This window comes from Convolutriloba macropyga, chromosome 3 (genome assembly GCF_964194025.1).
Source record: "Convolutriloba macropyga chromosome 3, txConMacr16.3, whole genome shotgun sequence".
NCBI classification, from domain to species: Eukaryota; Metazoa; Xenacoelomorpha; order Acoela; family Convolutidae; genus Convolutriloba; species Convolutriloba macropyga.
The window spans coordinates 7,862,904-7,880,807 of record NC_134470.1 but is presented as its reverse complement, the minus strand read 5'-3'; the positions used below and the strand labels follow the sequence as shown (position 1 = coordinate 7,880,807).

General features: G+C 34.8%; 2 protein-coding genes across 2 annotated transcripts in view; both read left to right on the top strand.

The window, feature by feature from the left end:
• The window catches only part of LOC142336167 (uncharacterized), a 15,123-nt gene extending 13,342 nt beyond the window's left edge, over positions 1-1,781 (top strand). Inside the window, exons 6-7 of the mRNA XM_075384781.1 lie at positions 1-126; positions 953-1,781. The exon at positions 1-126 is cut by the window's left edge and continues 78 nt beyond it. Coding sequence (XP_075240896.1) covers positions 1-126; positions 953-1,566 — 740 coding nt within the window. The 3' untranslated portion in view covers positions 1,567-1,781. The remainder of the gene's footprint in view (positions 127-952) is intronic.
• The window catches only part of LOC142335904 (uncharacterized), a 534,872-nt gene that overhangs the window by 381,671 nt on the left and 135,297 nt on the right, over positions 1-17,904 (top strand). The gene's annotated exons all lie outside the window — the stretch shown is intronic.

Sequence of the window (17,904 nt, the reverse complement as noted above, 5' to 3'; positions counted from 1 at the left end):
ATGCATTTCTACAATTCATATGTAAGAAGTTGGGTAGGAAAATAAAAAGGAGGTGGCAGTGGTCACTTACGCTGCAAAAAGCCTTCCCTCGGATCTATGACGTTGTTGGGTTTCCAAAAGTAACAGGTAAATATCTTTTTAATGTAATCACAACACTAGTACAAACAGATTGCGTAAGAATTCCAAAAAATCTGATTAATTATTAATAATAGTACAAAACATTTACGGTTTCTCATTTTATACGTGAGAACCAGTTTGTGCGAATAAATTTTATTGAACTCGCATCGTTGTTAAAAGCCTTATCCCCAATTTTTTTAGTACATGTCTAGCTAATGCCACATAAAACGTGTGACAATTGGAAAAGGTCTTGAAATGCAAACAACATCAAAATGATGATATCATAATGTTCCAATTTTGAACTTGACTTTTCAAATGTTTCATAGCTTTTCAACTTTTCTGGGACTAACTATATAATACTAAAACGCAAGCCAAAATTTGGAAAACACGGGTCGAAACAGTGTTATATCTATTTTACAGATTTCTCTAAGCGTAAGTTACAGAGGGTTACAGAGTGGGAAAATTTTATTTCAACATAGCAATGGTGAGAAATTAATAACAAGATGGCGTGACAATTAAATAAAATAAGAGATATTTGATTACTTTTAACTGGTAGGAATTTTGTCTCCTGATGTCACACGCGAAACTTCCCAAAATGTCTGCAACGCCAAACATTCATTTCAAAGATCTTGAAAATGAGATATTTTAAAAGAAACTTGCATCTTTCATCTATATAAGGAAAATCAGGTTCTGCTTCTGAAGCAAAAATGTAAAATTTGTGGACTATTTTTTGACAATATCCATTTAGTTTGAAATCCTAAGAGTTTTAATAATCCTATCTCTAATCCTATCTATGGATAGTTCTTGAAAATTTTTGTTTATTTTTTGGTTTTAGATTACGCCGAGAGTGGGCTCTCTGTGGGTTACGTTGGCATAATGGATCATTTTTTCGACTTGCTGGGCGAGCAGGGCACCAAACTAGTTGTGCAGCTGTCAGGCAAATTTTTGTTCAGCTCCTGTTTCAATGGGACGCCTTTCGTCATTAATAAAGCATTGGAGTATCTGAAAAAGTACGGCAAGCCTAATGCTATTGAAGAAGAAATGCGCGGAATTTACAAGTTTATGCGTGAAGATGATATCACTCTTTTATCTCTACTTTGCTTTCAAAACTATGATGCAGTTCCATGTGTAAAAATTCTCTTTGAAAATGGATTCCCAGACAATCTTTTGCTTTTCGAGTTTTTCGGCAAAAATTCTCTGTGTTACGCAATATGGTATGAAAACAAAGAACTGGTTCAAATTCTTCTGGAAAAAGAAAACAGACGACAGATATTCCTGTCAGGCGATGTTTGTTATGAGAACATGACAGCCGCTGAATTTGCGAGGTCGCTTCAGTTTGATGAAATTGGTGATCTAATTGAACAGTATAATGATATAGTGGTCGAAAACATTTCAAACAGTGAACCATACACCGACCTGGATTCTCTAATTGCTTATTTATCCGTATAACCGATACACAAAAATGAAGTGCAAAATTTATATCCCCGTGTTGACCTTTTTTGGCAACCATATCCAAGAGCCATATATGGTTCCATACACGCCATATAAAATTTTCGTTGTATGATCTTACCATGGTTGCCAAGTTTTCTATTCAAAATTGACTTCAATAGTCAAGTTATTTGTAAAATTTTGAAATATGGGTTCAATAAACTTATTTATAGCCAGAATTAGTACTTCGAAAACTTATTACAGCATTGATTACACAATGTATTGTTGTCGTTCATGCAGTCATCCGGAACTTAACCTTTTTACCTTTTCCTATGAAAGTACTAAGTAAAACCGAAATCATCTATGCTGCAGATGCTATAGCTCGTTCAATGTTTTGGTTAACTCATGTTAAAACACTCCCGTGCACATTTCAAAACGCCAAAATTCTGCAGTGCCAGAAGTTAAAATACCAGAAGGTCTCACTTAGCCAGAAATTGACTTCCGTTGACTATAGTCATTTTAAAACGTGCGCATTTCGTGTTTTAAGCATGGTTAAGTGACTCTGCAGAAGTCACTTCGAAATTCTGACTTAATATCTAGAACCGCTTCGCGGTTCTCGATAAATGCCTGAAGTTCTCGCTGACTTCAAGCAATGTCACGTAACAATACTTTTTCTTCAAATGCCCGTAAGAAAAGACTTATTCAGAGGAATGCTGGATAGGACAGCTGCTTTGAGTTCATGGATCTTTTCTGTTTTGGCCCCCAATCTTTTTTTTTGAAACATGTAAGTTACTCCGACTATAACCCTAAGGTTAAATATCTACATGCTCTAAAATGTTAAATAAATTAGTCAGCATTGTTATTAATATAAAAATCTTCAGATTGTGGCTGTTTGTTTTCATAGGTAAAAATAGGATTTGAAGGCTCCTATTTGTCTATTAACGGGTACTTTCTTGTGTTTTATGAGATACAAATTATTTGTTGTTATATAGCACACTATGTAAAAAATAGCAAGTGCGCTTGGGGGCCGTAAAAGATAAGTCCACTAAGCTTGGGGCGGGGGGCAAATCAGAATAGATCCCAAATCATAAAGAGAAACCATAGAGTTCACCAATGATGACGTTTTAATGCTCGTGTATATTGAAAAGCGATGTTTTTCAAGGTTTATAGAGTAGGTTCGTCTATAGGTCAAAATTTGGCCCGTCTGTGAGACAGACTTTGTGAACAAGTTGTTGACGCCTTGGTAAACCTGCCTTATGATTCATTTTTAAAACTGAAGATTGGCTTTTGCAAAATTTTTTGTTTTAAGAATTCTGCACATTGGGCCTTGTTAATAAATATCAATATTCAACAATTTTCTCCGCTTTACCATGCAAACTTTGAAAACTTTTGATGCTGATAACTTTTTTAAATAGTTACCTTCTCCGTTGTTTATTTTCAAGTTTCCAAAACATTTGATAACGCAAAATATCAGACGATTTTACATGGTAGAAGCAAAATTTATCATTGCATCTATCGTGCCAACTTAGAATCAAAACAGTAATTAGATTCAGAAAAAATTCATTTCTATATTTTAGAAAATATAGAAGTGAACTTCAAAAAAATTGTTCCCAAAACTTTGATATCATAGTTTGTGAAGGCGCAGACATGTAACTGTTTGCATGGTACTTCAATTGAGATTTTCATCTTCATAATAGTTTTAGGCAACATGTAAAAAGTTACATGTCTGCGCCCTCACTGCGTATGGTATCAAAGTTTTTGAAACAATTTTTATTCAATTGTATAAATCTTGAAATATACAAGTTAGTATCCTCTAAAATTAATTATAATTTTTATTCAAGCTGGCGCGATAGATGCACTGATATATTCAGCTGCTATCGTCTGTTATTCAAATATCATTTGGTTAGGAAATTTGAAAGAAAAGATGGAGAAGGGGCGCAAGATTTCACTAAAAGCGAGACAAGAAACAAAAGTAGCTCCAAAGGTAGATTCTTACGTAGTTTCCAAGTGTCGCTGGAAAAGCGGGAAAAATTTTCTAATTTTGATATATATTATCAAAATCCAATATGCAGAAATTCTGAAACAAAAAAATCTTGCAAAAGACAAAATTCGTTTTTAAAAATGAATCATAAGTCAGCTGAACGCAGGTATCAATAAGAACTTGTTCGCAAAATTTGTTTAAAAAGTGGAAAAAGGGTTTGTTGTTTTTTCTGTTTTAGTTGTATGAAGCGTATTTTGTAAAACTGATATAAAAAAACGTGAACGCAATTTACAAATGATAATATACATAATGATATATAGGCTAGACATAACGTTGATTTGCATATTTATACAGAGTTAAAGTCACTTTTTTGAGTTTTCCGTGAAATCTTTAGTCAAACGAGATACGAGATCGGGAATTTTACGAATTAAACAACGCTGTGTGAATGGCGAATATTGGAAAAGGTTTTTTTCTGCTTGAAATGTTTGTAGTGAAGAAAATTATTCAATTGCACTAGAAATTATAAATCAAAGTAATCTTAAAATGCTGTGAGCAAACTTTGCAATAAATTGCTCCAAAAAACGAAAACAATCAAAGTGTTTTTGAATGTGGCATAATGCGCCTATTAAAACGAAGTTGTCAAAATTGGGTCTGCTGATTAACTCTTTCTGTTACTGGAAAAACTACGAAGATAAATCGCACTTAATTTTACAAGGGAATTATATCCACAAGAAAACACACTCAAGGGAAATACTCACAAGAAAAAATATCCACCACGGATGAAAACTTAGTTGCGGCTAATAGTTTACTTCATTAACTTCTTCTGCACTTTTAGAAGCAAAACCGATAAAGCCGAAATGAAAGTAAACCGACGTAAAAGCGAGTCGATATCCAACCAATAATTATGAAACTTCTTAGAATTTCTGATTATTTTCATAGAGGAATCTGCTGCAAGCATTTTAATATAGTTTTGAAATTGTTACTATAATTCTCTTCTAAACGATTTCAGCATGGATCTCTTTAACCAACTTTCTGGTCTCTTTTTCCTTCAAAATTTCCTTCCTCTTTTTCTTTTGTGGCCCCCAGCCCCGCAGTTTTTTATGCTCCCAGTTGCTGAGCATGTGCAATGATATATTATGCATGTACAATTAATATGCACCCTTTAAGTGGGGGGGGGGGGGGCAAACAAAATTGATTCAAAATTTAAAATTTAAAAAGAACAATTTGAAAGTACATTGTTTTGCATTTAAAAAATGTTTAAAACACATTACGAGCAATATCTGAACCAACTATCATTTTTTAAATAATATTGGGTGGTAATGCTTGTCAAGAAGCGGTACTTGCTTACACACATAACTTATGCCATATAAAGTTTTAGAACTATTGAGTTTTTTTGTCTTATTCTGAGGTAGAACATACAATTCCAAATATATCAGTTCTAAAAAATCTAAAAAATCGAAGCTCAGAGTTAGCAAAAAACCTTTTTAAACGCCGCACCGTCTTGGAAAGGCCTGCAAGATAGCCACTCGATATGAACTGCGAATGCCTAAGTAACTTTTTTTTTCGTTTCCATCTCTAATGTAAGCCATTGTTGTTTCCAAATAGAATCAATGGTGCAAAGAGAACCATAAAATTTTTTTCCGTGTTTCGCTCGGTAGCTAGTTTTGAGCGTTTACATTTTAGTTCAACTGATGCAATCTGTTCAACTCTCCTCTCAATGAGTGAGTCAAGAAGAATAGCATAAACAATAAGGTCTCCTCTCATTGTAGACATATTATTTTAAGTCCACCATTGAAGTAATCTTTCAATCAAACTTATTATCATTCAAGTTATCACTCAATTTTTTAATGATAATATCTTGCCATTTTTGGGTGAACTTTTATGAATGTTGTGCGTCATGTCGTTGGGATGCAACAGATCAAGTAGCTTATGGTGAAATGCGTAGTCATTATTAAGAAACTAAAGGCTCCAGCTGTGAATGGATCGTCTTTGTAATCTCAAACCTCTAATGCAAAAGTTTTATAATCTCAGGATGTCATAAGCTGTTGTCTTGTAGCACCTATAATTGTGGCATAAGATTTTTTCCAATTCGGAGAAAATGTATCTGCTACTTTTTCTGAACAAACTGTGCTTTCTCGAACGAGCAAACGAGATGTCCTTCTCCTGGCATGCTAACAACATTTCTTCCACTTCTCATCAGCTCTGTCATATGTCTATCGGGTTTTTTTGCGGAAGAATTTAACCTCAGTGTTGGGGACACTGATTTTATACAAGGAAGGTTCTGGCTGCAAACTCCTTTGACTAATAGGTTGGATCTTAGATCTGGCTCGCCTTCTGTGTGTTCTCTGATGACTGGTTCGTTTTGGGTGTAGGGCCAGCTCATGAAAGCTAATTCACCTAACAGATCTCTTATTTCATAATTGCCTTTGTTTAACAAGGCCACTTTTTTGTCAGATGAGCGCATGCTGAACGTTGAAATTTTCTTAAAATCCGTCAAGTTTTCTGAGACGATGTCTTGTGGCAGCCCATAGCGTTTGTTTATGTTCTCAAATACCGCTTTCTAGACAGACAAAACTTATCTACTTCAGAAACCTTTGCTGACAACCAGCATGAGGTACCCCTATTGAATTTTCTCTCCATCCTATTTTTCAAAGTACTCATTAACTGCACTGAAACCACAAAGTGTGGGTTACATTGATCTGCTTCATTTTTTGCGTAAAATTTTTCTTGCTGTTCTGATTTGTGATTTTCCGCAATCAACTTGGATGCATTCACAATTGAACCTGCTATCAGTATTGATGTTTCCTTTGAAACATCGATTTTTACCGCTTTGCACACAAAGTTGATTTTCCCCAAACCACCTTGTTTTGCGGATAGGCTGCATATCTTAGGCATGAGATTGTTTACATTACTCATATTTGTGATAACTGATTAGAAGGTGCTGTGCATTCATTGTGTTCTCTAAGGGTTGAGTCATCAAAAAGTTTCATTCTATATGGATTGATTTCTTGAAAACCTAACGAACTTGTTGAGGACACTAGTCAACAGCTTATCACAAAATCTTAAATTTTTCTTGCCAGTTCGTAATTTTCTGTTTAAAAATCTTCCAAAGAGTTGTTGTTGCCAATAAAACCCACTAAAAATTGTATTTCTTGAACAGCTTGAATCAAAATTTATCAGAGCAACCTTGAGCTTCCTTAACAATCAGATAACAATCAGGTTTTCTTAACAATAAGATAACTCTTGCTAGACTCGGGGTAGTAGCCAAACTTCGGCTGTATTTAATTAACTTTTTCAAGCCAATCCTTTTTTCACCAAAAAATCAAGCTTTGGCATCATCTGTATAAAAGCTCTGAATGTGGTTATCCGGATCGCGTATTGTACTGATTAGTTGAACCAAAACAACTCCAAAAAACAACGAAATTGGAATTGTTTGTATTGTTACTCTTCCTTATGCATGGTAACATCAGTGTTGCTGAGCACCAGTTTCAATTGTTCTTGAAAAATTTTGCAATAAAATGTGGAGGCTCGCAACCAGTGTTTTCTTGCGGTTAAAAGAGCAGCGCTGGGATAATTGAAATGAAAGCATTTTTTGCATCAAGTAAAAATATTATAAAGGTTCCAGTATATGCAATATCTCTATTAGGTTGCAGTGAGAAACTTCATCAAAAAGTTTTGAGAAGTCTAAGTGAGAAGCCGTATTTTCAGAGTCAGATTTTTGCTGGTGTCTCTCGTATTCGCTTGGACATATCTATTTTTGACAGAACCGTGCGGATGCGGAAACAGATATTTACTGATATTGATCATGGTGTGCTGTTTTTACTCAAATTTGAATATCTCAATGTTTTAAAACCCCATAAAGAACGTACATGAAACAATAAATCTATCCCATCTCTAAATTTGTGGCGATGATTGAACAAACAAGATTTTGAAACAGATTCTGCACTTCGAAAAACATTTCAAGAAGATTGAGGGAAACTCGGGTTCATTTTGGTTTTTTCACACAGTGCGTTTATCATTTAGTCAATCATTTAGTTACAGAGCACGCCAGATTACGGAGAAAATCATTACGTAAAAAGGGCACGTAAGTTTGGGGGTACTAAAATTATTCATCTGCAAATTTGGGCGCGTAACTGAAGGAGATCCACAATTGCTATCACTGTTTTTGTTGTTTTGGGTTCACTCTTCTGTAGGGATTTGATGTGTTGTTTTAAAAACAATATACGAATGTCTTGGCATAGATGGAGTTTGCAAGACAACTGCCAATTGCAAACGTTTAGTTCGTCAAATTGTTTGTGCACCTGAAACTTAATAATCGGTTCTTAGGACACACTGTGGTAATAACATTGAGCTATTTTTTTATTCGACTTAACATTCGAGTTGTTCGGAGGTAGAAACATTACGTGTTTTTTTTCGGAATTGAATTTTATTTTGAAAATCTCTGTAGACCGTCGTTCATAGGTGCGTCAGAGATGTTAATCTTATTAGTTCAACTGAGTTATAAATTTTTGAGCTGCGGGAACATTGCTGTGGACACCCCTAGTCGAGACCAGGAATTTATGAAAAGACCTATTAACTCCAGGTTGGGGGGGGGGGGGGGTAAATATTGAACTAAATTACACAGTCGAGGACCCTAGCTAAATTTGAGGCTACTTCTTTCCATAAGTCCAGTCAAATTTTTTTCATATGGGACATCACATTAGGTCCAGATAAAATCTTTTCATACCCAATATCTGTCAAGTACAGTCTTCTCATACCTTAAATCTGTCGAGGACGGTCTTTTAATATTTCCAGGTCCCCACTAGGGACGATTTTAACCGATCGAAATCATCTATGAAATCGGTTTTCATTTATTCTTTTAACGGCGTTTCGCTAATTTTGTATTTATCCAAGTGGCTTGTACAAATGTGAAGTCCTATTGTAGGACAGGAAGGGTGTTTGATTTAAGGAAACCCGTTTGTGACAGCTTTCATTTATTTTACAGCATTCTTTCTCAACAATTACAGTAATTTATTTGCCCTCGTCCCCATGAGTTCAATAAAAGTTAGCCACGCTAAATCCCTTGTGATCTGATTCCCGAGATCCTAAATTACACATTTTGGTCTGGCATTGTTCCAGAACGCGTGATGTTTCGCTCTTATGAGTTGAAATTCTCATGTTTGTTTTATTTAGTAAAGCTAGAGTAATAATTTCAGTAATAGTTCTCCTCTTTGTTTCAGGTCTTCAAATACAAGGAGTTTGTGCCGTCTATCTTTTTCTATTTCAAAACAATTCTGCAATTCAGCTTTCTTTTTTTAGCTGATTTCTGTCAATTAATATTCAACAACCGTGTCTACTTGCTTCTGGTAAGATCTATAAATTTTCAAACATTTCAAGTAAGCAATCAGACGTTTGTGTCGTTTGTGCAGCGGTAAATCTGTTCCTCAGACTTGGAAATGTTGATTTCATTTCATTTATTATTGATTTTATTTGTTCGTCAAGTTGATCAAACGATTTGTGGTGGTAATCATGCTCTAAAGCCATCTCTAACTGAAATCTTTCAATCATTTGTTGTTGCGTTGTTACTGTTGCAATATGAGGCATTTCACTAAGAGATGCTGTTTTCGAAAAGAGATACTGCAGAGGGTCATTCAAATTGACCTGAGTTGAAGTCGCTCACTTGACATGCATTGTTGTTTTAACAGGAGAAGATATCCGCTCTTATTTCATTAAAACTTGTTTCAACTTTCGTTCTGCATTCAAGTTCAAGAACTCAAGCATTATATCCTGGACGTCTCTTTCTTCTGAGAGGAGCATTGTTGCTCAATTCACTTAGAAAACAGCGCAGAAGCAAAAGTTATGGACCACTTTCCGTTCCCTATATTTCGTGCTTTTTCTTTGACAGGCAACTTAACTGTGTTAAAGTTGCAATTTTGAAAAACAGCGAACTGATTTCCTATAAAAAGAGCGCCAAGACATATGTCTTCTAGAGTTTTGAGCGAAGCGCCATTAGTACAGACCGAAACACTACTGGAGCCGATACAATTTTCTATTTCATGCTGTGACAGTTACTCAATTCTTCTCGTTCATTCAGCAATTGCAATCAATTCCGCCACTAATTCGGATTGTGATGCAAAACCATCAGAATCATTAATCTGCTTAAGAATCAAATTTGCCCTGTACAAAATCAACGCAATAGAGCCAGAGGCAACTGATATAGCAAGCCGGAAGATCATTCCGAATTCCCAAAAAGCAACATTCAATAACATTCTATTTTCATAATAGCTCAAAATCTGTGTTGGTGGGATCGCCAATGTCAATGCTCTCTTGACGTAATTTGCTTTTGTGTAACTGAATTCAGGAATTGTTTCAAGACTTGTTTATGTAACAAACTCTTTGGGATTAGCTTGCCAACCATTGTCATAACGGCATTCAAGATATTCAAACGATAGGCATGTGTTGCAACATTATAACTTTTTATCTTATTGTTAAGCGCAACGAGACAGCTTGCCAAATTAATTTGAAGTTTCAATCTTTGATTGCGAGCATAAAAGTACTGTGAACTTGACATCAATTTCCGAGAGTTTGACTCTTCCAAGCCAATTGTTTTGTTCAGTACCTTCGTGTTTTTCTGGCGTTTGAGCTATCTGTTTTTTGGTGAGCTTCACTTCTTTCAGTTTTAATGCCAAAATGAAGAGTTTCTCTTCCAGATTGGATTTGACTTGTCCACTGTTCATCGTTTTTATCTAATTTTCTTAAGGCAAAACTGATAGCCTCTCATTTTTGGCTTGAGACACCGCAGGCTCCAAAAATACTACCCACTGCACAAGCTACTCCCTCGCCTGCAGTAAAAGCCGAGATAGCACCAAAAGCAACCAATGGTACACATCCTCGTTGTCTGGCAGTTGTCGTTATTGATGCAAGTGTTTCGAAAAATTCTTGTTTTAGGTTTATCAGATCCATCTAAGCGAAATGTAATTGCGAATTAAGCCTGCTTTCATCAGAATTAATATGGCTCAGACTTTATCCAAAATTGTTTTCCAAGAAATTCCAATAAAGATATATGAAAACTTGGCGTTAGTTGTGGAGACGGAATCAATAACTCTAAAAAGAGCACCAAGACATATGTCTTCTACAGTTTTGAGCGAAGCGCCATTAGAAAAAACGAAACACTACTGGAGCGGATACAATTTTCTGTTTCATGCTGTGACAGTTACTCAATTCTTCTCATTCATTCAGCAATTACACTCAATTCCGCCTCTAAATCGGATTGTGATGCAAAACCATCAGAATCATTAATCTGCTTAAGGATCAAATTTGCCCTGTACAAAATCAACGCAATAGAGCCAGAGGCAACTGATATAGCAAGCCGGAAGATCATTCCGAATTCCTAAAAAGCAACATTCAATAACATTCTATTTTCATAATAGCTCAAAATCTGTGTTGGTGGGATCGCCAATGTCAATGCTCTCTTGACGTAATTTGCTTTTTTGTAACTGAATTCAGGAATTGCTTCAAGACTTGTTTATGTAACAAACTCATTGGGATTAGCTTGTCAATCATTGTCATAACGGCATTCAAGATATCCAAACGATAGGCATGTGTTGCAACACTATAACTTTTTATCTTATTGTTAAGCGCAACGAGACAGCTTGCCAAATTAATTTGAAGTTTCAATCTTTGATTGCGAGCATAAAATTACTGTGAACTTGACATCAATTTCCGAGAGTTTGACTCTTTCAAGCCAATTGTTTTGTTCAGTACCTTCGTGTTTTTCTTGCGTTTGAGCTATCTGTTTTTTGGTGAGCTTCACTTCTTTCAGTTTTAATGCCAAAATGAAGAGTATCTCTTCCAGATTGGATTTGACTTGTCCACTGTTCATCGTTTTCATCTAATTTTCTTAAGGCAAAACTGATATCCTCTCATTTTTGGCTTGAGACACCGCAGGCTCCAAAAATACTACCCACTGCACAAGCTACTCCCTCACCTGCAGTAAAAGCCGAGATAGCACCAAAAGCAATCAATGGTACACATCCTCGTTGTCTGGCAGTTGTCGTTATTGATGCTTTATTGTTTCGAAAAATTCTTGTTTTAGGTTTATCAGATCCATCTAAGCGAAACGTAATTGCGAATTAAGCCTGCTTTCATCAGAATTATTATGGCTCAGACTTTATCCAAAATTGTTTTCCAAGAAATTTCAATAAAGATATATGAAGACTTGGCGTTAGTTGTGGAGTTGGAATCAAGAACTCAATGTCTGTAAACTTTTCGGTGAGAAGTTTTTAATGATAGACGAGTTTGGTTGTTAGAAAGTTTTTCTGTCAACTTTGAGAGTAATTATAAATGAATCATTTTCACGATTGCAAGAGTTTTAGGTATTATCATAATGATAGTTATCTGCTGTTGAAAATAATAAAAAAATGTAGTTGGAATTGTCAACTTGGTATTTACTTCAGACAAACTATAGTGAGGTGATCTAGTTGAAAATCTTGTTTTGTATAGGACTTATGTGGCACTCAAGTCTACCAGGCAAATATACATGAAGCATTCTGTAGAAAAAAGGAGATAAAATTATTTATAAAAAAAACCTCCGGTGTGAAAACATACCACAATTTTGTCCTCTTAGAAATGAGGGCTCCTTGAAAGTATTGCGGCCAGATTTTAAAGACATTTTTCAGAACAACTTAGCGTAAGGAAGTAGTAAGTTTTGATAGTAACTATTTTAAAAAAAATTAATTGCTTTTTCATAAATTGTCACTGCCGGTTTTATAATATTTATGAAGCTGGAGCTTGTTGTCGCATTTCTTCAGGCTGTAATTGTATGTTGATGCCATTGTAAAAAATTTTAAGTTAGGTTTACTGAAAAAGGCGTGGTTACTTTTTCGTCAATCAATTTAAGAATGTATTTACTTTAGTTTTTTTCAGATCTGCAAATGTAATGCATGAAATAATAAAAACACAGGATTGTCGTATATTGTACTTTTGAAGATTGAATCACGAGTGTTTACTAAGTCAGTTGGCAGTTAAACTAATGTAATTTGCTTTAAAGATGGCACTGTATTTTACAAGAGTAACTTAACTGCCTACAATGTTCCAAGAGTGGAGAATCCCTGCTATGGTTATATTGAAGTTGGTAGTGGCCTTCATTGGTCCGCAATTTTGCGTATTGTGCTGGTGTGCTTGACCCTCTGTGTTAGTTTATAGCCTTACGGAATAATTTTTGTTATTTCAATCTACTGTGGCAATTAATTGTTACCAAAAATTTCTTTTTCTAGTTAGTTTTTAATCTTTCCTAATATGAGTAATAATCTTTAAAAATTGTAATGGCTCAAAGAAGGCGAAAAGTTAATAAACCTGCTATTTAGGATCGTAAAGAAAAGTTCAGTGATACATACCGTAATCCAGAAAAATTAATATCACTCGGGTGACAATCAGTACCAGTTGTTGACTTATGCAGTGCAAATACGTGTTCAAAGCATTTACTCAAACATATTCATGAGACTGTACAAGCTCTGTCTGAAACAATTTGTTAAACCACGAATTGCCCTGCGAAATCATAAACTGTTCTTATTTCATACAAATATGTAAATTCTCCTGACAATGTTGAAAAATCTTCAGATTTTCGAACTTTAGCGGACAATTATTTTCATCTTCCCTCTTCATGTATATCTAAAATGAAGTGAAGTGGAAAGGTATGGTCCATTTTCCGAATACACATATTGATAATTTTTCATGAGCTTATAGTTTTTCTTCCAAAAAGTCGTAAATTTTGCAGTTCCATATTCTTTATAACAAGCAGACTGGAGACTGGAGGAGAAGATTCTATATCCCTTATTTTAAAGGGCAAAAATTTATTCTCCCTATGTACTCAAGGTGTTGATTTTTTTTATCTTCGAACGAGGATTTCAATTTCTTGGAGTTTTTATAAAATTTTTAAAGTGCGGTCCTCAAAATGATCAAAAAAAAGCAGGCTGTAAAATTTTTAAATCCCAAGCCAAAATATATATTGTGAAAACCTAGTCTTCGTGCGCATGTTGTTATCACTTCAAATGCTGAAATTTCAATGGTATGGGGTTTGGAAGTTTCTGATAATTTTTCGCTTCGATTTGAATTTACATTGTGAAGCTATGGCAGTGACATGCCTCATGAGGTATTTAAATCCTTGTTAGACTATGCTCGCTATGAAGGCTCTCTTTTAATGAGCAAGATAATGGAAAAGTCCCAAATTGTTGAAGTCAGTGAACTTACCGAACGTTTGCATGCATTCATTTGCATGCGTCTGTAGTAAAATATACAACAAATAGTTCCTCTAAAGGTTGCCGGAAAAGGGCTGATGTTGGTGCATGTAAAAGAAGAAAGCAAAGATTTAATTTGCCAAATCAACAGAAAATGTATATAGAAAAGCAAGCTGCAGAACAAGGTTAATAGTGTAGTACATGGCTAACTAAATATTGCATATAAATAAAAAGTAACCTTTATATGTTTTACAAAACTGGCAAAAAATATAAAGAAAAACAAAGAAAAACAAGAAATTGTGGAGAATTTGTAATTCCTGTATTACAAAAACATTCAACTATGTGATGGCTCAGCATGCAACGGAAGCCTGTAATAGCGTGTGTCATTCCTCATGCATGAAGCAAGACAACATAAACAGTTGTTAACATATACAATCAAAAATTCAATAAAAAACCTGGAAATTAACATATTCTTCGGAACTCAGAGATGGTTTTTTGTATACTCAAATGGTCTTTGTGCTTAGATTTATATATTTCGTATAAAAGTTCATCCTTAAGTGTTTCGGTACGACAAAGTGTTTTGCAACAACTGTTCCTATGTGATCAAACAAATTTTTGTTCAATAAGCAATTTAGAAGAACTAGTCTATTCAGTTGTTTATGATATTTTTGTGAATCATACGAGGAATATGTGTTTAATTTTTTTCTCCCTATGTACTCCAGTTGTTGATTTTTTTAATCTTTGAACGAGAAATTCAATTTCTTGGAGTTTTTATAAAATTTTTAAAGTGCGGCCCTCAAAATGATCAAAAAAAGCAGGCTGTAAAGTTTTTTAATCCCAAGCCAAAATATATATTGTGCCAACCTAGTCTTCGTGCGCATGTTGTTATCACTTCAAATGCTGATATTTCAATGGTATGGGGTTTGGTAGCTTCTAATAATTTTTTGCTTCGATTTGAATTTACATTGTGAAGCTATGGCAGTGACATGCCTCATGAGGTGTTTAAATCCTTGTTAGACTATGCTCGCCATGAAGGCTCTCTTTTAATGAGCAAGTTAATGGAAAAGTCCCAGATTGTTGAAGTCGGTGAACTTACCGAACGTTTGCATGCATTCATTTGCATGCGTCTGTAGTAAAATATACAACAAATAGTTCCTCTAAAGGTTGCCGGAAAAGGGCTGATGTTGGTGCATGTAAAATAAGAAAGAAAAGATTTAATTTGCCAAATCAACAGAAAATGTATATAGAAAAGCAAGCTGCAGAACAAGGTTAATAGTGTAGTACATGGCGAACTAAATTTTGCATATAAATAAAAAGTAATCTTTATATGTTTTACAAAACTGGCAAAAAATATAAAGAAAAACAAGAAATTGTGGAGAATTGGTAATTCCTGTAATACAAAAACATTCAACTATGTGATGGCTCAGCATGCAACGGAAGCCTGTAATAGCTTGTGTCATTCCTCATGCATGGAGCAAGCAATTCTTATGTGGCCGCAAAATGAAAACAGGATACTACATATCTGCAGTCAAAGCATATAAGGTGAGATTTCTGAAGTCATTTACCCCTCTCTTCTTTGAAAAGCTTGATTATATGAAGTATGTGTCAATCGAAAGCTGATGATGATTATTTCATTATCTCATAATTCGATTTTTCAAAAAAGGTTGTACCATTAACACATCTTTTTTCCGGCAATGTATTGAGATGGGTAATAACAGAAATACATTTGTCTACTTGTTTGAAAATTTAGGAAATAGTATTTTTCTGGCTGTGTTAATATCCTCAGGCACAATTGCAAGCAGTGCTTGTTAATTTTTCTAGCTAGATATATAGTGGTACTAATACTTCAAGGAACACATGGGAAAACAAGTAATGGAGATTGCAACACTTGTGGTAAATGACGGTGAAAAGAAAATAATTGGTAGTTATAGTTGGGAGGGTAAAGCCATCAAGATAGTAAGAATTGAAGTATAATTTGCTTTTCTGATTGATAAAATGCGTTCTGTTTTCGCTGAATTTTGTAACGAGATGTTGTATTAGATACCTCTGGACCTGAAATTGACATATGTTTCAGCTGTCCATGCCTTTGCTCCAAAAGAAGAATTGTTTGTGCCTAGTTTACAAATGCCTCGTTTATTTTTACTTCATGCATCTGGGCTAGTTCTTTTATGGGTATCATTTATCAGTTAATATAGCCAGCGGAAAATATAATAGTTGTAAAAACCATTTCAAAAAGACTTTTGCGACAACCTCAGCTGACCTCAGCAAACAGGCATTTGGAAAAGGCATCCATTACCGTTACCAGGTAGGAATAACCACCTGATGTTGGTAATTGGCCGGCAAAATTAACTTGAAGTATTTCACTTTGAAAATGTGTGTTCGAGCTTACGGGGTACAATGTCGGTGTAATTGTTTCATGTTTTGGTGACTTTGAAGCAAGACAAGATGAACAGTTGTTACATCAAAAATTCAATAAAAAACCTGGAAATTAACATATTCTTTGGAACTCAGAGATGGTTTTTTGTATACTCAAATGGTCTTTGTGCTTAGATTTATATATTTCGTATAAAAGTTCTTCCTTAAGTGTTTCGGTACGACAAAGTGTTTCGCAACAACTGTTCCCAATAAGCAATTTAGAAGAACTAGTCTATTCAGTTGTTTATGATATTTTTGTGATTCATACGAGGAATATGTGTTTAATTTTTTTCTCCCTTTGTACTCCAACTGTTGATTTTTTTTAATCTTTGAACGAGGATTTCAATTTCTTGGAGTTTTTATAAAAATTTTAAAGTGCGGCCCTCAAAATGATCAAAAAAAGCAGGCTGTAAAGTTTTGTAATCCCAAGCCAAAATATATATTGTGCCAACCTAGTCTTCGTGCGCATGTTGTTATCACTTCAAATGCAGAAATTTCAATGGTATGGGGTTTGGTAGCTTCTAATAATTTTTTGCTTCGATTTGAATTTACATTGTGAAGCTATGGCAGTGACCTGCCTCATGAGGTGTTTAAATCCTTGTTAGACTATGCTCGCCATGAAGGCTCTCTTTTAATGAGCAAGTTAATGGAAAAGTCCCAGATTGTTGAAGTCGGTGAACTTACCGAACGTTTGCATGCATTCATTTGCATGCGTCTGTAGTAAAATATACAATAAATAGTTCCTCTAAAGGTTGCCGGAAAAGGGCTGATGTTGGTGCATGTAAAATAAGAAAGAAAAGATTTAATTTGCCAAATCAACAGAAAATGTATATAGAAAAGCAAGCTGCAGAACAAGGTTAATAGTGTAGTACATGGCGAACTAAATATTGCATATAAATAAAAAGTAATCTTTATATGTTTTACAAAACTGGCAAAAAATATAAAGAAAAACAAGAAATTGTGGAGAATTTGTAATTCCTGTAATACAAAAACATTCAACTATGTGATGGCTCAGCATGCAACGGAAGCCTGTAATAGCTTGTGTCATTCCTCATGCATGGAGCAAGCAATTCTTATGTGGCCGCAAAATGAAAACAGGATACTACATATCTGCAGTCAAAGCATATAAGGTGAGATTTCTGAAGTCATTTACCCCTCTCTTCTTTGAAAAGCTGGATTAAATGAAGTATGTGTCAATCGAAAGCTGATGATGATTATTTCATTATCTCATAATTCGATTTTTCAAAAAAGGTTGTACCATTAACACATCTTTTTTCCGGCAATGTATTGAGATGGGTAATAACAGAAATACATTTGTCTACTTGTTTGAAAATTTAGGAAATAGTATTTTTCTGGCTGTGGTAATATCCTCAGGCACAATTGCAAGCAGTGCTTGTTAATTCTTCTAGCTAGATATATAGTGGTACTAATACTTCAAGGAACACATGGGAAAACAAGTAATGGAGATTGCAACACCTGTGGTAAATGACGGTGAAAAGAAAATAATTGGTAGTTATAGTTGGGAGGGTAAAGCCATTAAGATAGTAAGAATTGAAGTATAATTTGCTTTTCTGATTGATAAAATGGGTTCTGTTTTCGCTGAATTTTGTAACGAGATGTTGTATTAGATACCTCTGGACCTGAAATTGACATATGTTTCAGCTGTCCATGCCTTTGCTCCAATAGAAGAATTGTTTGTGCCTAGTTTACAAATGCCTCGTTTATTTTTACTTCAAGCATCTGGGCTAG